At 44.5% G+C, this 23,313-nt stretch overlaps 1 protein-coding gene across 6 annotated transcripts in view; it reads right to left on the bottom strand.

Annotated features, from left to right (window-relative positions):
* LOC143132789 (ankyrin repeat and KH domain-containing protein 1-like) overlaps window positions 1–23,313 on the bottom strand; it is a 35,789-nt gene that overhangs the window by 5,875 nt on the left and 6,601 nt on the right. For 2 of the 6 annotated variants that reach the window (XM_076292567.1, XM_076292568.1), the window contains exons 3-28: window positions 18,040–18,196; window positions 17,385–17,547; window positions 16,656–16,803; window positions 15,799–16,032; window positions 15,459–15,553; window positions 12,856–13,093; window positions 11,631–11,822; window positions 11,188–11,297; window positions 10,794–10,881; window positions 10,118–10,245; window positions 9,656–9,799; window positions 9,143–9,245; window positions 7,674–8,795; window positions 7,307–7,446; window positions 6,741–6,852; window positions 6,387–6,532; window positions 5,896–6,038; window positions 5,417–5,630; window positions 4,948–5,123; window positions 3,136–3,298; window positions 2,848–2,943; window positions 2,620–2,736; window positions 1,629–1,791; window positions 923–1,439; window positions 642–797; window positions 130–306 (exon numbers count right to left, since the gene is read on the bottom strand). In XM_076292567.1, coding sequence (XP_076148682.1) covers window positions 130–306; window positions 642–797; window positions 923–1,439; window positions 1,629–1,791; window positions 2,620–2,736; window positions 2,848–2,943; window positions 3,136–3,298; window positions 4,948–5,123; window positions 5,417–5,630; window positions 5,896–6,038; window positions 6,387–6,532; window positions 6,741–6,852; window positions 7,307–7,446; window positions 7,674–8,795; window positions 9,143–9,245; window positions 9,656–9,799; window positions 10,118–10,245; window positions 10,794–10,881; window positions 11,188–11,297; window positions 11,631–11,822; window positions 12,856–13,093; window positions 15,459–15,553; window positions 15,799–16,032; window positions 16,656–16,803; window positions 17,385–17,547; window positions 18,040–18,196 — 5,242 coding nt within the window. The remainder of the gene's footprint in view (window positions 1–129; window positions 307–641; window positions 798–922; window positions 1,440–1,628; window positions 1,792–2,619; window positions 2,737–2,847; window positions 2,944–3,135; window positions 3,299–4,947; window positions 5,124–5,416; window positions 5,631–5,895; window positions 6,039–6,386; window positions 6,533–6,740; window positions 6,853–7,306; window positions 7,447–7,673; window positions 8,796–9,142; window positions 9,246–9,655; window positions 9,800–10,117; window positions 10,246–10,793; window positions 10,882–11,187; window positions 11,298–11,630; window positions 11,823–12,855; window positions 13,094–15,458; window positions 15,554–15,798; window positions 16,033–16,655; window positions 16,804–17,384; window positions 17,548–18,039; window positions 18,197–23,313) is intronic. The other 4 variants (XM_076292570.1, XM_076292571.1, XM_076292569.1 and 1 more) reach the window with 3 other exon arrangements.

Genomic DNA, 23,313 nt, shown 5'->3' with positions numbered 1-23,313 from the left:
ATTCTGTTCATTAAGGCAGCTTACACTTTTTCATATCTTTAAAAACTAAACCAAAACAAAGTGCTGATTCAGACTTTATTGACAACATGCTGCCAATGTCCAGGTTTCCATTTGTGGAGTAGGAAGTACCGTATGGTGATCATTCTCTCTCCGTTCTTGTCCTTTTGCTTGTCCACGTCAATGTGGGCGCCGGTGACGTCCTGGATGGCCGTGATGTTGCAGCCACCTCGGCCCATGATGCGTGAGACCACTGACGCGGGAACGGAGAGCCTCTTGGACCTACAGGATAAAAACCTCATCGGTCGACTGGAGAGAAAAATATACTGTGATGCCAAGTCTTGATTCACAAAAATATCAAACAAACAACTCTAAGCTGATAACTGCTTGAATAACTTTCATAGTTACATATTGATGCTCTAAATAAGATCCTATTATAAGATGATCTAAAAATCACATTTCACCACATTCTATATCAAATAACAATGTATATGTATAATAACAAAGACAAATCTTTACTTTACATTGGTAAATCTGTTATAGTCATACAATCTTGTGAATTACATTCAGATTATAGCAACTAGGGTTTTGTTCGAGTTCTATCTAAGTAGTAAGCACACAGATGTGGTCTGTGAGATTCTTACCTTCTGACCACCTCCTTCCAGCCGTCCTCTCTCTTCTGGCCCCGCTTGGGGCTCGTCATGCTCAGCTTGCTGTTGGGCGAGGTCACCGGGAGCGTGATGCTCTTGTACGAGGAGGGCATGGAGCTGGACATCAAGTCCGCTGCCTGCTCGTGAGCCCTGGGCATTTCAGGGGAGAAAGGAAGATGACACAGCATCACATAGCGGTCATGGATCAGACTAATTTAGGCATCAGAGTGCGAGACCTCCATGTTGCAGGGCAGCTGAAGTGGTCGTCCTCCTACCTCTTGGCGCTGATGACCTTGTCTTCGCGCGTGCTGTGCTGAGGGCCCTGCCTCTTCTCCGCGGCTGACCCCATGTGCGTGGGAGCCGAGGAAGCGGACGAGGACGATGAAGTGGTGGACAGGGTGGGATGCGTGTCGGGTGGGTGGCGGTGGTTGTGGCTGTGGTTCCGGTCTCCTCCTCCTCCTCCTCCCCCTCCTCCACCACCTACACTGCTGCTGCTGCTACCACTGCTCTCGCTGGTGCAGTCCGTGTTGTCCAGGTGGTCCGAGTCGCCATTGGCCCCCATCAGCTGCTTGCCTCCCTGACCCTGGGCCTGTGGCGCCTCCTGCAGGTGGACCCCGGACTCGCCCGGGATCTCCTTGCTCTTGTTCTTCCGGCCCTTGCGGCCGGCGCTGGGCACGGTGGTGGTGCCAACGCGCTTCTTGCCAAAGGCGGAGGTGAAGGTGGGAGACGTGGCCGAAATGCCGATGGTGGTGGTGGTGGTGGCACTTGGCGGCTCAATGGGCACCTCTGGTTCTTTGGAGATTAAGAGAAAATGTTAAAGAAAGACACAGAAGAGAGAGAGAGAGAGAGATAGAGAGAGAGAGAAAGAAAGAAAGAGACAAAAAATGTGAGGTTGGGCCTTTTCAAAGACATTTGTAAAAAAAAAATTCCCAAAAACATTTGCCTTGCCATGACTGACTAGTTTGATCATTTCTTTGTTACCTTCAGAAGAGTCCTTCTCCTGCTCCAGTGTCTCTGACTCCTTGGTCTGAGCCTCCTCCTCCTCCTCCTGCTTCCTCTTCTGCTCCTCCTTCTTCTTCTTGCGCTTCTCCTTGCGCTTCTCCCGCTTGGCAGCCAGAGCTTGCTTTTTGCTCTCTTCTCTGGACTATAGACAGAAAAAGACCAAAACTATGTGAGACCATCAGATAGCAGAAACCGCAAAGAATACTAAGTCCAGGTATACAGAAATCCTGTAGTGAATAAATAATTGCTTTGGGTCCTTTTTGTAGGCAAACTTCAGAGGTTTATTATCCCACTTACAGCACACAAATTACCCTCTGTCGCTACAAACTGTCAAGGGACTTTTATTTTGAACTGCCATCTCCGGCCTAGACGCCAGAGTTTTCAGGAACTTTTATTTTGACGCACCACCTTGGCTTGGCAAAACCACAGGCTAAGCAAACATCAGGATACAAAAGTATTGTTGCAAGTGTTGCGAGTGATTATCAGAGAATTTCTAAACGGCCTCTGTGATTATCTAACGTAACCTTTATGTATCCTGAAGAATGAGAGGGTCTGTGAGGATTTGATGAACTTAACTTAGTTGCTGACTCAAAAACAAAATAATTTCAAGATGACTTTGGGTGTTATGCCTCAACAATGTGCAAGTGAAAGTCATTACTTAGCCTGTGATATTAAACTAGCCTACTGATCAAGTGAAGATTTTGCAGCGGCACTTGGAGTGGCGTTTTGGATATTTACTGCTTAAAAAATACTGTAGTTACGAAAGGTAACTCGTAAAATCACGATTACTACATTTTAATGCCTTTTAACAACCTTATTTTTGCGAACTTGATCTACTACCTTTTGATACTTTTTAAAACAGCGTGCTGGTAATGTTAATTCTCACAGTTCTCACTGTGCCTGTTACTTCTCACTGTTACTGAGAGCACTGCCTGACTGACAGTCACCCAAGGACAGCTGTGTGCGGTACCTTCTCCAGGTCAAGCTCCTTGAGCAGGATGCTGGCGTTCTTGTTGGCCTCGGCAGCCTGCTGGTCTTTGGCTTTGACTATGGTCTCCATGCACTGGTGGCACTTCTTCAGCAACTCCTGTGAACACACCAAGAGGGGTTTCAGTTACTTGATTACTGCCACTGACCAAAAACATCTGATCAAAAATAAGAAAAGAGAAAAAAGGAAGTTCTTCTAGACCTGTGTTACCTTGTCAGCAATGGTGGCAATGTATCTCATGCACTCAATATCTGAGGGGAACTGGTTCACCTCCTTCACCAAGTACTGCACCACCTTCACATGGCCCTGTAAACACCAAAGGGAGAAACGGAGAACAAAAAAAATTACAAAATGGTTAAACTCTCAACAGCGTTCAACATTGATATAGCATTGATATATGGCTACAGGACATTAAACCTACAGCGCATACTTTAAAATTCAAACACACGTTTTGGAGGTTAAAGGTTAAAATGGGGAGGGGGAGGTGGCATGGGTTACCTTGCGGAAAGCGGCCATCAGCGGTGTGATCTTGCGGTTGTCTGCAGCATCCACGTCTGCGCCTGCCTGCACCAGCAGCTGCACCACATCAAAATGGCCACCGTTGGCTGCCAGCCACAGCGGGGTGTTCCCCTTCTTGTTGCGCACGTCGATGTGAGCCCCTCTACACAAAGAAAGAGGACGACACATCATCATTACAACAGCAATAGTTGCTTTAGACTAAGGTAGTCTTCCAAAGTGGATGGGATGTTTAGGTCATATTAACACAGTTCAGTGTTTCCCCTACTATAGATTCAGTAGTGCTACTAATTAAAAATAAAAAAAAAAACACGCAAGTGAACTTCGGCAACAGCTGCCGTCCGTTCGTCTCCAGGTTTGATTAGCCCATTTCACAAGATGGGGCCACTGTGTAAATCAACTTCCTGTGGAAGAGCACTGTCCCATAGACAGCAAAAGAAAGGTCCACAAGAAAGACAGAAACAGGAAGACGTTTTACCCTGCCAATTAAGGTATCATTAACATCAATGAGGCCGGACACCTGGACACTGTGAAATTGGTCTATTGTCAACAAATAATAGTAGGCTAGCGTTGAAGGCGCAGTCAGGGATTTCACAGGAAATCATGTTTGTTTGGGTTTATGTTTAAGTTTTTTATCAGATGCAATTTTGTGCAAAACACATCCTACATTATATTTTAACCAAGGAACCAAATTAAACACGCCAGCGAGGTAGCTCGCCCCTACCTTTAGTGGTCTATTCCCAGATTAATTTCACGCAGGGTTTTGTTTTGTTTGTTGTTTGTTATACAGTCCATGCTCTCAAGCCCTGTGTTGCTAACATACCTAGACTGTGAAATTAAGGTCTAGCCTACTGGTGGGTTTAACTGAATTTGAGTAACGGGATACGCAACCATTTACATCTGGAGATAGTTATTTGTAGTTATTTGTAATTCATATAGACCCTTTCAACAATAAAAACAAAAACAATGCTTGAACGTTCTATTTGGGTCCCAATCTACTTCCTCTGCATTAAGATAACATATGGAATGTTAAAAAGGAAGTCTTGTGGGGCCAACTATGATGCTGATAATGGAACTCTCTTGAAAGGGTCTATAGAGCTCACCAAAATAATAGAAATTATCATTACAAGACTAACGGCTTCCACACACAGTTGCATTCCGTCAACGCATGCCAGTGGGTGTTCCCGACGGTAGCTATGCAAATGACTTAAGGTATAACCGTAATTTGATTGGCTGGTGCAGTTTGCTGTTTGCTTGTTCGTAATTTGATTGGCTGGTGCCGTCTGTTGTTCGCTTGTTCGTAATTTGATTGGCTGGTGAAGACCTTCGGTTCAGCAAAAGTTGAACTTCTTAACGCGAGCGACGGGAGAAATGAGACGCAACGGACCCACAATTCAGTTCGGCAACGGATGACGTAAGCCCATGTTAAGTGAACGGGATGCGTCTCCAGCACTGCAATGCATGCAACTGTGTGTGGGAGCCATTAGACTATTATTATTCTAATAATAATGTAAGTAATAATTAGTAATAATGTAAATGAAAAAGGTGGAGAAAAAAACATGAATAATCCTGTCCAGTTCAAGTAGTGCAATAATCATGCTTTGTAAATGACTTTTTTTTTTTTACAGTAAAAATGCCTTTGTTGATGGTTATGTCATATTTGTAACTCTCAATCTGTACATTTCTTTCAACAACATCCACCAGAAGCCATAAGGAGTCATTTTTTCAAATAACTGAACTGAACTGCTTCTACTGAAAGAAAGTGTTAATATGCATGCGTGTGTGTGTGCTCACCTATTGATGAGCAGCTCACAGAACTTGTAGTGACCCTTGTCAGCAGCGATAGTGAGGGCGGTGTCGCGTGAAGAGGGGACAGGTGGGGCGTTGACATCCGCCCCCTTGTCCAGCAGAACACGTCCGACCTCAGCGTAGCCCCCAGAGGCAGCCTCCATCAGAGGAGTCAGGCCCGTCTGGTGAACACAATCACAAACAGAACCAGAGCAATTAAGTCTTGGTGAAATACATTTTTGGAATAGTCCAAACATCAAAATCAAATACATTTCAAACGTTTGCACATAAGATAACAGAGAGCCTCACAGAACATTCAATTTAGGAAACGTTTTATTATTATTATTATTATTATTATTATTATTATTATTTTGGTGCTAAAAAAAGGTGAACTATTCAGCTAGAGTGTAAAGTCTGTATCCATCTCCTGATCCTGATATGTGTGGCCTGATGTGTGGCCATGGGTGCTGCTGACCTTTGCGCGGTGCTCTACATTGGCCCTGCGGTCAAGCAGCAGGCTGACCACCTCGGCCCGGCCCTGGAAGCAGGCCAGTGTCAGCGCTGTGTTGCGGTTGGTCTCGATCTGGGCGTTGATGTCCGAGCCCATGTCCAACAGGAGCTTCACCGCGGGGACGTGGCCGTTCATGGCCGCCAGCATCAGAGGAGAGATGCCCAGCTTACTACCAGTCCTGCAGAGACAGAGAGAGACGCGTCAGAGTCTACCAGTCCACTTCAGTTCCCCACCACACCGCGCTTTCTAACATCATATCGAGATACAAACTGATATATTATCTCTATCTTCCTGCAAGTCACACACTGCAAAGGGTCTGACAAAAGGTTAGGGAATTCTTTGAACTTTCTTAATACTAAACTTAATTTTTTTTTTTTTTTAAACACAATACGGCCACCACCACAAGTTCATTAGCCATGTGACCGCTAATCCAGTTCTCTGACCTGGAGTTGATTTCGGCGCCGGCGTTGAGGAGGATCTTGATGATGTTGACGTAGCCGCCCGAGGCCGCCAGGCTGAGAGGGGTGTAGTCAGAGACGTTGCGGTGCTCCTTATTGGCCCCCCGCAGCAGCAGCAGCTCCACAACCTGGAAAGACACAACAGCTCATACTTAACACTCATCACTGGAGTGCCCACAGTAGGAGCATGCGTGACTACACATAACACCTAGTCAACACTATCCATACTCTTCTACTTTTGTGCTTGATGTTCATATTACTCTGACAAGCTATTTATCAATTGTCAATTTGTCTAATTATAGTATTATAATATTTCTTGATGTTTCATTATTTTGGTGCTTTCATTGTCCCCCCCACACACACACACACACACAATTCCATTATCAGCCCAATACACCACTAGCTGTGTGGGCCCATTAACATTGCAGCAGAGTGTGTCTGGCTCTATGGCGGCGTGAGGCCAGTCAGTGGCGTACCTCCTGACGTCCACCAGAGCAGGCCAGCGAGAGCGGCGTGTCTTTGGTTCTCTCGGACTGCGCCTCGATGTCGGCCCCTTTGACCAGCAGGACCTCCACCACGCCCACGTGGCCCGCCGTGGCCGCCAGGATCAACGGGGTGAAGCCTACAGAGGCAGCAGGAAAACAGCAGGCATCACACATCACACTCCCATGCAAAACCAATACAGACACAACATCTCAGCAAGAAACCATCCGTCTTTCACACAGATAGAAATTGCTTTCATCAATAGGTTACAAAAAATCTGTTCATGGTGCCGTCTCATCTGTGTGTGTTTGTGCTCAGTGTAGTAGTGGCTTGATGAGGCCGCTCACCCTTCTTGTCCCGGTGCTCGATGTTGGCCCCGCGAGCGATCAGCACCGACACCAGCTCCTCATGGCCCCCGGCGCAGGCCAGCGTTAGCGCAGTGTCATGGTTACTCTCCGTCTGAGCGCCACACACACACACACACACACACACACACACACACACACACACACACACACACACACACACACACACACACACACACACACACACACACACACACACACACACACACACACACACACACACACACACACACACACACACACACACACACACACACACACACACACACACACACACACACACACACACACACACACACACACACACACACACACACACACACACACACACACACACACACACACGAGTTAGCATGTGGCTTAGTTTGCAACCTTTGCAGTTAAGAACATTCATACTTTTTGCCTTCCTACTATGTAAAGCGACCTTGGGTTTGAGAAAGGCGCTATATAAAATAAACATATTATTATTATTATTATTATTATTATTATTATTATTATTATTATACATAATCAATGGAAAATACTAAACTAATGAGTGTTTGTCTTACATGTGCGTCAATGTCCACAGAGGGGTAGAGGGGCAGTGCAGAGGGGGGGGAGAGGCCGTTGGCCGTGGTCTGCGTGGGAGGCTGGGACATGGGGGTGGGTGAGGTGGTAGTGTTCAGCATAGGCACTCGGCTGCTCACGGCTGAAACGCACACAAACAAGGGAGACATCAGACGAGAGCTCACACACCATTAGGCTTACGGTCAGTTTATCCACAGGGATTTCTTTGAAACAGAGCTATACTTTAAACTGTAATGATCATTTTTTTATTGCATATTCACTACCCGCTGTGGATTGTTTATGTTCTATGTATACTCCGCTTGGGCTGTATGACGTGTTACTGGACACTGAGCAGGAGCTGGGCCATACCCGCCATGATGTCATCCAGTGTGTCGGTGAGCGTCTGTGCGGGCGTGGCCACCATGAGGCCATCTGGCGGGGCCTGCGTCAGGAGGCCAGAGCCCCCCACCATCTGCTGCTGCTGCTCTGTGTGGGCGGCTAGGGCCCTCTGCAGTTCGGGGCTGGCCCCGTCTGGGTACTCGGACACCTGGGGCGGCAGAGACGGGAAGGCTGGCTGCAGGGCCGGGGGAGGAGGCGGCGGCGGAGGGGGCTGCTGCTGCTGCTGCTGAGGCTGAAGCTGAGGCTGGAGGGTGGGGGCCGGAGGTGGAGGTAGAGGCTGCTGGATGCTGCTGTCGGCGGGTTGAGGGTGGGGGTGGTGGTAGATGACCGACGCTTCCTGCTGTGAGGGCAGCTGGCCATAAACCGAATCTGCCACCTCCTCCTCGTCATCCTCCTCCTCCTCCTCCTCCTCTTCTTCCTCCTCCTCCTCCTCCTCCTCCTCCTCCTCGTCATCTTCCTCATCATCCTCCTCCTCCTCCTCCTCCTCCTCACCTGGCGACGGCTGCTCCTCCTCGTACTCCGGAAGCTGACCCTCCTGGTCCTTGTCGGAGGCCAGAGCCTGAGCGGTCATCGGGGGGTCTCGGGGTTGCTGGATGCTGTGGTGGTGCGGCGGAGGTGGCGGTGGGGGCGGGGGAGAGGGTAGCAGGTGGCCCGGGTGGTGTCCGCCGTGACCGGGGCCCGGGCATTGCCCCTGGCAGCCCACCTCTGCCTTCAGGCCCTTGGCCTCCATGTACTCTTTGGTGAACTGCTGCTGCGTCTTGAGCTGCAGCTGTCGCTCCACCTTCTGCAGCTCCTTGAGGATCTTCTTCTTCTTCTGCACCTGCTCCTCGCGGCTCTTCTTCAGCTCCTCGATCTTGTCTTTGGTGAGCGGCTCGCCCTGGATGAGCTCCAGCGACTGCAGCTGGGCGCGCTCGATGGCGCTGATGCGCTGGCCCAGCTCGTTCAGCTTGCCCTCCGTCTCCTCCACGATGCAGTCTAGCGGCTGGTAGGGGTGGAAGGCCGGGGGCAGGGCGTCTGAAGAGGGCAGCGGGGCAGAGGACGCGGGCGGGGCAGGGGCAGGCTGGAGGGCGGCTTGCCTCTGTTTGGAGGCGGCTGAGGAGGCAAGAGAAATGACTGATGACCACACCGCAACTTCATTTAAGCCATTTTCCTATGAATACCACAATGATGGATAGATTTAAAACACCTTGTATGACAGAGCCTTTTCACAAAAGAATTGTTATATTCCAACTACAGATTATGATTTTGCTGGAAAAAGCTATCAGATTTATGCCAATGCTATTGGTATGCTAAAGTGGCATGAAGAATGGAATTAAGATTCAAGGAAAAAAAAAAATTCTCATTTATCTCAAGTTAGCCAATAAAAATCATTGATATCTTCCCTCATCACACAACCCTACATCCACCCATAATGACGGTCAAGAGAGGCGGACGGTCACCTTTGCTTGTAGCCGGTGGGGGGCTGGCGATGTTGGAGGGCACTCGGTCTGGTTCTTGTGGGGGCACCACCATGGCCAGTGCCTGGAATGGGACACGAGGAACCTGGAGGTCAAGAGGTAGACGTCAGGGCACACCCAAACATCTTGCATTGTGCAACTAGTCATATCAACATTTATACAGTGCTATTTGAACACTATTTTGTAAATAGCAATTTTTATTATTATCATTATATCCCAGCCCATGTCTCAGAAAATAGCATTTGTTGGATAGAGTTAACATAAATATCCATGCAAGTAGCAATGTGAGGATGTTTCCATGGCAGATCTTTATTACCTTTCAGGTCCTCCACAACACCCATTACCTTTTCCTAGGTTTCCTCTTTACTGCATAACACAAGATACTGCCCTTTCAGTTTACAACTACTTTTCCTACTGTCTGCCACAAATGTCAGCACCGCAACCAAAAGGACAAACGAGTAAGAAATGTGCGGTGCCTTGGGTCCCACTCCTCACCTGAGAGGGATCTTGAGAAGGGGGCGTGAGCTGAGACAGGTCAGGAGCTGGGACTGACAGGATGTTGTTTGGGTAGTCTAGCAGGTAGGACACCACGTTAGTGTGGCCACCTTTAGCAGCTTCGATCAGCATGCTAGAACCATCCTGTTGGAAAAGAGCATCGTCATCATACTGGTTTAGAATTTGGATAATATATGTTATGAGAAAAGTGCTAAAACATTTCTGACAAACAATTCTTCCAAAGCAAATGACAATCTTTTTAAATCATTAATCAATGCATTATAACAACTATGCGTTGCATAATTTACACCTTGGGCTTCATTTACAACAACATTCTACTTTTGGTAGCAGACAGCCTGACTGACAATAGTGAGGACATGTTTCCACAGCCACACACAGCAGAATCTCTCAGCATGTTTATTTGGGAGCCATATCAATGGTTTGACCACCAGGGGGACTCACTTTCAGTCTGTGGGTGGGGTCAGCCCCATGAGCTAGCAGCAACTCCACCACGGCAAGATGGCCACCAGCACAGGCCAGAGACACCACCGTGTGATCGTTATTGGCTGTTGACCTATTCACATTAGCCCCTGGGAACAGAGAAAAGAAGGTTACATGGGCTTTGCTATTAATCTGACCAGCATAAGGATGCCACCATACAATGTGCCCACGGTTCGAGTCAAGGTTTTTTTATACAGTTTCAGTATCTTGATATGTATACTTTTATAAAATTCTAAAACAGAATTAAAACAACAAACTACATATTCACTGAGAAAAATGTCTGTGTGACCTTCAATTTGTGCTACAGTGGGATTGTTTTCAATTACTCTGGAGGTCCAACTATTAGTGCAGAGCACTAGATGGAGTGTGTCAATTTCATTTCAATTTCTGATGCTTCATAGAATTCACTTAATTGCCTGAATATGTGCAAGTGGGGACAATATAGGCCTAACAATTTTTTTTATTTTTTTTTATTTTTAAATCATGAGACAGAATTTTGTGTTTTTATTCCCTAATATTCCATGACGCATATTGAACGGTAGGGGGCGTTCCAGAAAGTACCATGGCATCTCTAATCAGAATTATGTAGTTAAGAAAAAATTTTAAGCTATCAGGCTAAGCCCTCAGGCAAACATACCCTTGCTGATGAGGAACTGCACGGTGCACAAGTGACCTGCTCTTGCTGCCTTCATCAAAGGAGTCCTACCGCCTTCTGACTCATGTTCCTAAAGCACATATACACACAGTCATTAGAACATCTTTTAGAACATCCCTGAAAAAGATCACATCAGATGAAGTGAGACAAGGAATGTGTAGCTAGATACTGAATAAGAGGGACTGCAGAAGGGGTAGAACGAGGCGGAGGGATACGGAGGGAAAGTGTCTTGCAGGGTTACTGAGGCATGCTGACTGAGACAATGTGCGATGGAACATGGAGGTGACTTGACATTAGCGGTTCAAAACCAGAGGGAAAGTTGGCAGACAAAAACAGGGAAGATGAGGATTGCATGTAAAGAGGGGTGAGTGCGCACCAGATCTGCACCAGCCTGTAGCAGCACGTCTGCCACATCGGTGTGGCCGTTCTCACAGGCGTACGTCAGCGCAGTGTCCCCTGTGGCTGTGGTGGCGTGGACATTGGCACCTAGGAGATGGAGACACGAATAAATATGCTTGAGGAGTCTGGAAATATCACTCTCTCCTGGCTTACTTATATTTAAAAAAAAACATAGACAAGATACACTGATTGAATTTACTGCTAAACCATTATAACCTGAAAGCTTGTTATATACTCAATGAATCTTGTGTTGCAAAGTCATATTTGAACAAGGAAGGTAGAAAAGGCAAAACAATTCTATATTTTAGAATTGTACCAAAAGGATCCAATGTCCACAGCTTGAACACTTAAGGGCATCAGCTTTGATTTCATACATTATACAGGCTACACGTGTCCATCAGCTGGCCTCATTCTACTCACCAGCAGCGAGCAGGTACTTGACCAGCTCCAGGTGCCCTTCCTGTGCAGCCTCCATCAGCGGCGTTGAGCAGCCCAGCTCGATGTCTGCCCCGGCCTTGATGAGGAAATCAGCCACCTCCAGGAAGCCGCCACAGCACGCTAGGGTCAAAGCAGTCTCCTGGGTCTCCTCTGTCTGGGCATTAATGTTGGCACCTGACACAAGAACACAGAGGCAACAAGGAACGTTAGCATGCTTACAACCCCCCAAATCATCACCATGAAAAGCAAATATGACCCTTCACAGCCATTTACAATTGCACTATGAAAATTGCTTATATTAAAAATATTTGTTGATTATGTAATGTGTGTTCTGTACGGAAATGCAAATATTTGGTTTATGAGTGAAGTTAGCATACACATTGTTAGCTCTACAGACCTAAAGACCTATGGAGAACTCCATATTCACAGTATTCCAACAGTTGTTATTGTGTCTTGGAAGATACGTTTTAAGATTTCAATCCTAATTTTGGTTCACCAAGCGATCAGTAAATCAGATTTAAGCATCACTGTTAGGGATGTTAATGACGGTAACCTGTGATGTGAAAAAGGCAGTTACAGTCAAGGCTAGAAAGAATGTGCAAGCCTGAGAATTCTAATTTCATCCAATTTCAGGCGTGTTGCATCTGGTATCCCCCAGGGGTCAGTATTGAATCCCATTTAATTTATGGCAATGATTTCATGCATCTGTCCTTTTCACTTATGTTGATATCAAAAATATAACAACTCTTTGCACAAGTGGCAAGCGATAACACACTGGATTTCCTGTTTTTACAATAAAAACTAGCTTCAGGTAGAGGGTGGAATGGCACTCAATATTCTCTTTGCTTTTTGAGGACTTAACAGTGGCAGGCTCACATACCAACAAGACCTCCTCTGTGATTTCAATATTTCTAGTCCACTACCTGGAATTTACTGATTATATAAACAGGTTACACACAGTAAACAACAGAAAGACCAATTGTAAGGTCCTGAATGGTGAAATGATCTGTTGTGACAATCTCGTCAGATTTAAGAATGTAGGCTGTACAATTTTGAGTAAACGTCCCTGATCTACTCAAGAGTCCTTGATCTTCACTAGATGGAAGTCTGTAAACTTAGCATAAGTTAACTTCAAACATCAACAATTACTGATGAAGGACTATTATGGAACCGAGTGAGCGTGCAACAACATGTTGTGGCAATTCACCTTGTGCTAACAGCAGTGCCACCATCTCCTCATGACCCTCCCGGGCAGCCTCCATAAGAGGGGTGTAGCCCTCATCGTTGACCTCCTCCAGGTTTGCCCCGCGCTCAATCAGCAGGGCAGCCAGCTCCACATGGCCCCCGCATGCCGCCAGCGTCAGCGGAGACTCAAACGAGTCGGCCGGCATGTTGACCTGCGCCCCGCTGTCCAACAGCAGCCGGGCCACCTCCACGTGCCCATCCTGGGACAGCATAGGGAGAGCACAGGATGCAGAGAATAAGCATCTCGACATGACAAGAACCTCATCAGACACTTCAATGCTAAAGATGAATGTAGCTTTTCATATGGCAAACTAAACTGAAAAACCTTTTTATACATACACACTGAATTAGCCATTTCATCCTTTATTTGTCAGCTGTGCACAAATCAGGTACAATCACCAACTGTGAATGCATACCAAGTTATCCAGAACATTGCAAGTAGCAAAACAGGATGACAGATTCACAACTGCGGAAGGACAAACAATTAGGTGAATAGCAGCACTTCTACAGGGTATATACAGAAATCCTGAAGTGAAATTCAATACCTTTAATACCTTCTCAAAAAAACACCTCACTTCAACACCAGTGATTTTCATCGGCGAAACCTTTCTTAATCAATTTTGAAGCAGTTGACTTAATATACTGATCAGGGGGTATAAAATTAATTGATTTTGAATTTTAGTTCATAACCATCAGATCCTATTAAATTTGGATTCAAACCTATTCGTATAGACCTCTGAAGTTCGCCTACAAAAAAGCGGTATTCTTTGCCCGTATAACGATATCCGGTATCCGATATCCTACTTGCAATTTCTCCTATGGGAAAAAAAACATGAGGATTTTGAATAATCACACCTGTTAAACTTTTGCGGTAAAGAAGTCTAAAATGCAGACGTTTTGCCCTACACACTTTTGTCATCTGACTTCAATTGGGTTTTGTGATCTTTGGTTAGCCTGACGAATCAGACCCATATTAAGATGTAAGGTCTGGGAACTCACCATTCGCAGTGCTCAATCCAAGGGGCGGGATAAACGGTTGTCTTTCAAATTCCCTCTGCACGCAATAGGATAGCTCTACAACTCATGAGTCCCATGCTTTTTCCCACCAGCGCAGCTAGTTGATAAAACTTTTGCCAACTTAAAAAAAGCTTAACTTGTGTCACGCTGTTTGCCAGCAGCAGCATCCATCTTCTTTGTTTTCAAGTAGCAGGGAATTCACACGGAACCGTTGCAACTCTGTCTTCATTATGTTAAGCCCGCCCACCGACTCTATATACACGATGTGATTGGCCTCATAGCCAACAGAGAGTTGCTAGACTACCCTGGCTACAAATTACATTTGCTGCCACTAGGGTGTGTCTAGATTTCTAGGCTAATCTTTGGTACGTTAAGACGGGGAACTTTGATATTTGCTACATGAGCATTAACTTGCAGTGCAACTCACAAGAAGTAGTTAGCTTTGGTTATCTCCAGGACCACAGCTTGACAGCATTGGGTCCTTTTTGGAGGCAAACTTCAAAGTCTATTATCCCACTTACAGCACACTGAACGGTCATCGGCCTAGACACCATAATTTCCAGGAACTTTTATTTTGATGCAGCACCTCGGTGTGGCAAAACCACAGACTAAACATGCAATAGTGCCTCTCTCATCTAATCTAGTACATGTTCTGAACACTATACATTAAAAAATAAACATGTGTCAGCAGTTAGCTTAACTCAACATCTGCCTAAGTGCTAATTTCACTGTCAAGTGACGTGACTGATCTGGCTTGTAATAATACTTTATCATCACCTGTAATGTTTTACACCTGTATGTTAATACGCACGATTCACTTCTATACACCGACCTGCTGGGGCTACACAGGCTTTTCTGAATCCCCACAGTGATGCGAGTGATTATTTAAAGGTACACTATGCAGGTTTGGGTATTATTGGTGACTGTAGTACACTATGCAGGTTTGGGTATTATTGGTGACTGTAGAACTCCCTCTAGAGATTTGTCGGGCCGCCGTTCTTGAAGCTGCATGGCTGGTCTTCTCGATAGCAGCTTGCTACGCCTATGCTGTATAGCTATGCTAGGTGATTCGCCTATTACAAGTTCGTTTACCATCAAATTGGGCTTCGTAAAAGTGAAAATCTTGCATAGTGTACTTTTAACGTAACCTCTATGTAGATATCATCAAGAATGAGAAGGTCTGTGAGGATTTGATGCACTTCAATTAGTTGCCGACTAAAAACAATTTCAAGATTACTTGTTGTGCCTTAACAACACACCAGTGACATGGATATACTGATCAAGTGAAGATTTTGCGGTGGGACTCACAGTCTAGGAGCAACGTTTTGGATAATCATTGTTTAAAAAATAGTAACGAAATGTTATACCTTGTAAAATCACGATTACTACATTAACCAATACCTTTATATGGCCTTAATTTTTGTTACGTTGATTTACTTCCTTTTAATACTCTTTAAAACCCTACGGACACCCTGTTCTAAGGAAGACCGTTTACAAGCTGAGCGGTCCTCAGCTGCAGTGGTCCGGTCCTCTGCTGCAGAAGCTCACCATGCAGGCCTCCATGAGCGCAGTGTGCATCTCGTCTGTCTTGTGCTCCTGATCCGCCCCAGCCTCCAGTAAGAAGCGCACCATGTCAAGATGGCCTACCGGACAGAGAGAGAGAAACAGCAGATACATCAATGCCATGCCACCTATACCAAGATACCAGCACTCACCAATACGTCACCGATAATAGTCACTCATGCAGGCATCTGTTCATTAGATTTTGTAATTGTAATTGATTTATTTCAACAGGGACAATGCACAGAAAACATTATTAGTAATGTGCCAGGTTGTAGCACATATTGTTGTGGCAATTCATCCATGGGCAAAAGGGTGTCTGTCGCACCTTTGTAGCAGGCCAGCGTGAGGGCACTCTCCTTGAATTCATTGGAGTGAGTGTTGATGCCAGCTCCATACTCCAGCAGCACGCGTGCCACCTCTACGTGACCTGCGCTGGCGGCCTCCATCAGTGGCGTGTGGCCGTTCTCGTTGTGGTCCTCGATGTTAGCACCTTCCTTCAGCAGCACCTTCACGACATCAACAAAGCCCCCTGCGCTGGCATACGTCAGGGCTGTGTTGCCTATAGAAATCCAGGGGAAAACATTAAGACCTGACAGACCTGATTGAGCGCACCTATGTATTAACCACAATGCTCAATAGCCCAATAAATCAGAATCGGAGTGTGCTGTATTCAGAAAGAAGAATGAAGAACAGCAATGCATTCCCATGTAAAGCCCACCCCCATGCATTAACCTCATAGCTGAAGAAATCTTGCTAAATCAACGTATAAACTTTGGTAAATAGGTGAGAAATGATGGTAGTTAATTCATATTCATTAGTACGGTTATTTTCTCCTTAGTAGCCCAATACCACTTGGTGAGAATACATACTGTAGCATTCATAGAAAGCTTTTATTGTCATCAGCTTAAGTTTTGCACAGTGCCACATTCAAAGATTACCTCAAGCACATCTCATTTGCTATAAAACGGTTTCAAAAATATTTTAAAGTAAAATGTATGTGATTTTGTTTACCATGTTCATAGGTTTTCTATGTGTGCCACTAATAACATTTAAAAGGGATCAGATGTTTCATACAAACTCTTTAAATATGAATTCTAGTTTTAAAACAGAACAGCAAACATTGTTGCATACATATAATAAATCTGATTGACTGATTTATTCTAAAAGCCTGTAGATGTGCACCTGTAGATGACTGTGCGTTGACGTCAGCCCCGTGCACCAGTAGTAGTTTAACTATGTCCACATAGCCGCCGCTGGCCGCTGCCATCAGAGGGGTTATGTCGCCTTTAATGCCCCGGTCCTCTACATTGGCATGCATGGCCAAGAGCACCTGTGGACAGAGCAGGCAAAGATCTGAAGAACAGTAACAAGACCTTTTACACAACAAAAGGAAAAGACAATAGTAGCAGGGATTGGTGGTTATGTTTAAAGATGCAACAGGTTCTACAGATGAATGCAGTTGCTTATTCTAATTATTTACTGGGGTCTGAATTTACTACACTATCAGAAAAGCAAGAGAGATCGGCCCCAGCCGTGGTGGAACTGGCTGGGGCACCTGCACCGTACGCCGGCGACCCAGGTACGATTCCCGCCTCGTGGTCCTTTCCGGATCCCACCCTGACTCTCTCTCCCACTCGCTTCCTGTCATTCTGAACTGTCCGATCACATTAAAGGCGTAAAAAAACTCAAAAAATATACTTTAATTTTTATAAAAAGCAAGAGAGATCAACTGAAACACCATCTTTCTAATCGAGATATCAGAAATCCTCTACGGTGAATAATATCAAACAATTCACATACGCACATCCACACAAACCCATGGGCGTAGCTCTGCAGCTCTGAATAAACTGCCCTCTACAAACAATTCATATTGACTTGTTGACACCACCCGACACACACACACATAATTACCTGTGCAAGTTCATAGTAGCCAGCAGAGCAGGCGAGGCACAGAAGGCTCTCGCCCTCCTCCGTGTGCTCGTTGACGCTGCGACCCTCGTCCAGGAGCTTGCGTACGGCGTTGACATCCCCATCTGAGCAGGCCTCAGCTAAGCTCCGGCTGAAAACAACCAGACTGCTACCATTACTGCCTCAGTGATGTGACAGACACAAACACAAACACAAACACAAACACACAACAGCCACCTACTGTAAGAAATAAACCCCTTATACATTACAAATTCTGACATAGATGTTGCTGTATCTTTTAAATGTAGCAAGTAAAATGTATTTCAAATAAAAATAAAAGCCTACCGCATACTACAAAACACATCAATACAACTACATTAAATCACTGCAAAGTCTGTAAATAAATTAAATATCTTTGTTGAAGTCAGCTTGAGGAAAAAAATCTTGATGAAACTACAATTGAGCCCTATATTCTTTAACCCCCATAAGCTAAACAGAACACATGAGGTCTCTCCACTGGGTTCTCAACCCAAAATGCTCCCATCTTCTAAGGCAGCAAAGATCATGTGCTTTCACTGACTTAATAGTTTGTGGACAAGGGATGTACTGCTGATGTGTGATGGTGGAGAGTTGTAGCCAGAGTGCAGGGGATCCATACTTGTCTGGTTGACCGGCGTTGAGCGTGTTCTCGGCCCGCATACGCGTGAGGGCGGCCGCTGCTTCATCCAGTGCGCAGCTCACAGATGATGTCAGACGCCGCAACACTTCAGGATCTGCAAAGGCTTTACCATCCGCAGTCGAGAGTTTACCAATGCCTGCCGAGGCCAGGGGTTCCACACACGCATGCAGAGACACAAAGCACACAGGCAGAAGGAGCCAAGTCAGCAATCAAACACAATCCAGGAGTTAGTGGCAGCCTTCAAATACACACTCACATATGCACACACAAACACACTCAGAAAAACACTTGTATTGGTTAATATATTTTAAGTCTAATCACAGCTGGTGAGCTTGAATTTAGCATGCAAATCCACACTGACAACTTCAAATACTAAAACATGTTATTGAAACAGGACACTGCAGTTCCACATGATGATGATATTATAATGATATAAATGTACTGTACAGTTACAAAGCAGTGTTTTAGGTATACATTTTATTAAATTCTTCACGAGTTGGTAAACATTTAACTGCAATTTGTATTGCACTCATTACAGACCTATTGACTGAGTCCATCATGTCTGTGCACTCAAAATACACAAATGTCATAATAATCCATAACCCAAATGTTCAAATTTAGCCTAACTGAACGATGGGTTAAGGCAGGGCTATTCAACTGCATTACCAAGTGGGCCAGACAGGACAACCACTGGGCCACCCAAAATATGGCATTGCTAAAATGACGGTTTATTACTTGATGTTGATGGCTATGTACTTGTCAGTCCCTGGATCTGCCGGTTTTCATCATCAATTTTGCGTTTCAGAGACAGGAGACATGGTTAACATTAGGCTTTAACATTAGGATTACAGCTGCCAATGAAGGAATTCCTGTGTAGGTTATGGGTTCGTAAATTGCTCTGAGCACACTGAAACTTTTTAACCGTGCGTTATTCTATTTTCAGAGTGTCCGATTGAATTTACGAACAAACCCTATATCTGGCAGCCCAGTGTGATAGGCGCAAGCCGCACAACATTGTTTACTTTAGCAGGAAAACACGGCTGTCATTTTATTTTATTGATTTTTATCGTAGTCATGAAAGCCAGATTTGAAGGCAGTTTGCGGGGGGCCGCAGGTAGAAGATTCCATCACACATTCCGTCCTCAACAGATCAGAAATGATGAGGATGATTATTATAATGCACAGTCCATAAATTGGGTATATGACTTCTGGTCCCTTTAGATATGCTACACTATAAAGAGCTTACACATCTCTCTCTCTGGTATATGTCATGATTGTGGCTGCCAAATAAAGTCTCTGACTGTCTTCGTAAATGTCCTGTGTCAAGTGAGGTTAACATGAGAGCCCCTGCCAGCGGCTACACCCTTGTAAGCATGTACTCACGTCACATTGGCCAACTCATAATGGAAGGACTATTCTTTATTTCTCGCCTTTAGTGTTGCAGCTGGTTAAACAAAGGCTCTTACAAGCAAAGAAAATGTGTCACAAAATGCAAGTATATTTTATGGAACTACTCTACTTTCAACAATTTCTACATAATGTGCCACTAGTGAGATATCTATGGAGATCATATGGTACACAAACATAACTGTAAAAATACAGTTTTTGATGTTCCATTTATGTGCAATACGGAACTATTTATACAACTGTGTGTTCCCAAGTCAGTAGTGCGTAACAAAGTCTAATTTGTAACAACTAAAAACAAAAACATATGGTGTGACAGAAAAGCTCCTGTTGGATAAACTTGACTTAGAATGATATGGTATATGGCCCATTTATACAGGGACTCATGACAGAAGACATGGTGGCAGTGGAACTTTTTTCCTCAATGAACTTTAAATGAGGTAAAAAAACTGAAATGGTCAGAGGCAAGCATAGAGCAATGGAGCACTGCGCGAGACCCCTGTACACGCGTGTCTTTTCTTGCTCTCTTACACACAGACTGCTGGGGGGGGGGGGCAGTTAACTTCAACAGTAAAGACACAGTTGTTGTTATTGTCCAAACTGTATTTGTCTAGTTAAAAAAGGGTCAGGTTCAAGAGAGGAAGTCATCATGCTGATCACTCACACTTTAAATGCATGTGGAAAAGGGGGAGCTGTCAAACTTCTACCAGTGACCTTGACCGAAGAAAAACAAACAACATCCCACGGACCAAAACAAAAGATAGAGCCTGGGGTGCAACTGCAAAGTTTGACTTCCTGGAAGTCCTTGAGCACATTGACAAATAACTTTTTTCCCCCAAATCACTCCTTCCCCTCTACCTGTTAAGTATTTGTAGGGTAAATACAGACATAAAAAGACATTTTAATATTGCGCTGTTAAAGCGGTGTGCAAGATGGTTTTAATATAATCCAAACTCATGAGGTGTCAATGTTTTATGAATCAACAGAGGACCTGGATGTCCTTGTGAGAGGATATTGCCACACAATGCTTCCCGTTCTGTTATGTAAACCAACCCACCGCTATGACAGAGGTTAGTGAGAATGTATGTCCTCCAAATACAAGCCAAACGATTTGTAGCACTGGGCCTTCAGAGACAAAAAGAAAAAAGCTGCCCATAGTTCTCTCACGCTCAGCGCAATGGGACAATTCTCTGCACCCGGCTCCTTCCTCAGGCCTTCGAAAAATGAAATTACTACTATCCAGATCACATCCAAAATCATGAATTGAACCAAATTATGACCGTAATCAGGGACGTCAGTGTATAATTACAATACTTTCATCTTCCAATATGCGGACTGGTGTTCATGATGTAATGCCATGGCTAGGATAGGCTTCCAGTGATGTCTCATGTGATACTGTGATTTCATCCTGGTTGACACCAATATCAGTTTCCCAAGAACGGGAAGCCAGTAATCCACATGCAAGAAATGGTACCCTGGTTTATGGCATGTAATCAATACTAGATTCATGTTAGCTGTACTCAACATTCTTCATCCAAACTCACAATGCACCATGAATGCAACACTTTTATCAGATTAGGCACCTTTCCACAGCATGATCTTAAAGGACTTTCATGTGGCTTGAACATTTACATATTTAGGAGTAGCCCACTGCTCAGTCCTTTTTTGCTGTTCCACCATGGTACAGGAACTACTGGAACTACACTATGACCACGCCTAAGCTTAATTATTTTGTTTATTGACCAACATTTTTGAATCTTTTTAGATATCGTTTGGAATAGGATAACCTCAAGGTCAAGTTAACAGTTGAACAATTCTACAAACACAGTTTTATGAACTTCTAACTGAAGACGTCAGCCCTAAAACTACAGTTCCTGGCTTTTTCACTGTTCGCATTCGCACCGCCAATAGGCATACTAAGTTGAGGTAATGCATAAATTAGGCTAATGATAACTGTCAGTATAGCATGTATGTATAGTAGGCTACCACACATTGTAAATTGGAAAATGTAGCCTACCACTCATAAGTAATAGTCCCTTTTGCACCGAGTAGTAGGAACACAGTCATAGGAATAGTCAATTTCTAAACCAGTTCTACTAACTAACTACTCTCCCCCAAGAATCGTTTTTCATTTGCATCCGCACTGGCAATACGAACCGGTAGGAAGTCGTAAGTGATGTAAGCATGCCGATGTTGTTTATAGCGTGGTCACTTGCTACAGGATTTAAAATAGGCACCCACTCGCCTCGCCAAATTTGACTTAAGCAGCCTACATTTTGCAATTATTGGACATTGCTCATTGTTCTAGTTATAAAACACTCTTCACGATGACAGCAATGAGTTAACAGACATTCACTAAGACGTATAGCCCAGCAGCAATCTATCTAAACACCTTTATGAAGTACCATTTATTATATGTTGTCAAATATTGAAGTTGTAGTAAGTTTAAATAGCTTAAACTGTCCCCATGCCTGTTTTGTCCCAGCCAGACGCACGTTCGACTTTTGCTCAAAATCCTGAACTGTTTTGTTCAGAGCCAAAAATGCAACTGATTGACAAAGGACAGATGTAGGTTGCTAGTGACAAAATATTTCAGTGTGGTAAAATGTGTTTGTTAAATTTATATTTCATTTGGAGCAGAGTTGTGTTCTGTATGCCGTCCATTCTCGTTAATAAAGTCTCTGACAGTAGTATGTTTTTGTATATTTTGCTTACACAGGCAACGCAGATTTTAAAGATGGCACGCATGCGAATGCATAATGTTCAGTGGGTGTGACTTATGAGTTGGGCCAATCAACGTAGACTTAGGTCACGAAGGGTCCCTATGCAAAGGGAATAGACCCTACCCTGAGGTAGGAGCTGAAAGAGTTATAGGAACTGCGGTCAGATGAACTTAATAATAAATAGTCCCCAATTCCGTCCTGTCCGATTGCGGAAAAAAAAAAGTTCTAGGAACTGCAAAAATCCTTCCAATGTGAAAGGAACTTATGAAATGAACAGCACAGTTATTTAGGCTACTGAAGTTTACTGAAAGTTACCACAGCTAACATAAAGGCTAAAATAAGATGCACCGAACACAGCCTACATAGTTCTACTCCAGTGGCAAATACTCATGTTTGTCCAGGTTATGGTAGCGATCGAATCAGTGGCTTTTTGTTTTGGGAAGATAAAATCGACTTAGGGTAGCAGCTTATTTTATCACATGAACATAAAGTAATGAAATAGACAGCAATGTTATTTAGCCTAACTTTACTGTAGTTTATTGATAAACTAGAAGATCACGGTATCAAGAAGCACTCAAAAAAGTATCAGTATTACTGCAGCATTTATCATGTGAGCGTAGTCGTAGTAAATGTAGTAATAGTAGTAAAATTATTTTTATACAAATTTCTAAAATTGGCATTGGTTGGCTATTGTGCTCGCCTAATCAAGATGTACGTCAGTCATGTTTTCCCGGAAAAGCAGGCCCCACCCTGAAGTAGAAGCTAAAATGGTTATTGAAACTGTAGTCATAAGAACTACAATTGTCCCCAGTTCCATGCAATCCAAACACAAAACTACAAAATTCCCTACTCTGCGATTAAAATATGTTCTTGCTATTTATATAAATGGTGCTGCTAGTTTTCTTCAACTCACGTTGCGTTTAAACCAATAAACGTCCACCATTATCGCAAGCCCCACCCAGCAGTTTCAGGGCCAGACAGAAGTACCTACAGCAAAGAGGGCTGTTTCTGCAGTCCAAACACACAAATTAGCAAGCCACCATAAAACAGCCTGGTAGTCCAGGCGGCAGAAAGGAGTCTACTGTTCAATCCCACAAAAGGTGGGCACACACCACGCTTAATCATC

Source organism: Alosa pseudoharengus, unplaced genomic scaffold (assembly GCF_046254945.1).
Source record: "Alosa pseudoharengus isolate Yale_2024_CS ecotype anadromous, Long Island Sound unplaced genomic scaffold, YU_APseudo_1.1 YU_APseudo_1.1_scf_19, whole genome shotgun sequence".
NCBI lineage: Eukaryota > Metazoa > Chordata > Actinopteri > Clupeiformes > Clupeidae > Alosa > Alosa pseudoharengus.
Note: the sequence above shows the minus strand (reverse complement) of the source record. Positions and strands in the feature narration are given on the sequence as shown.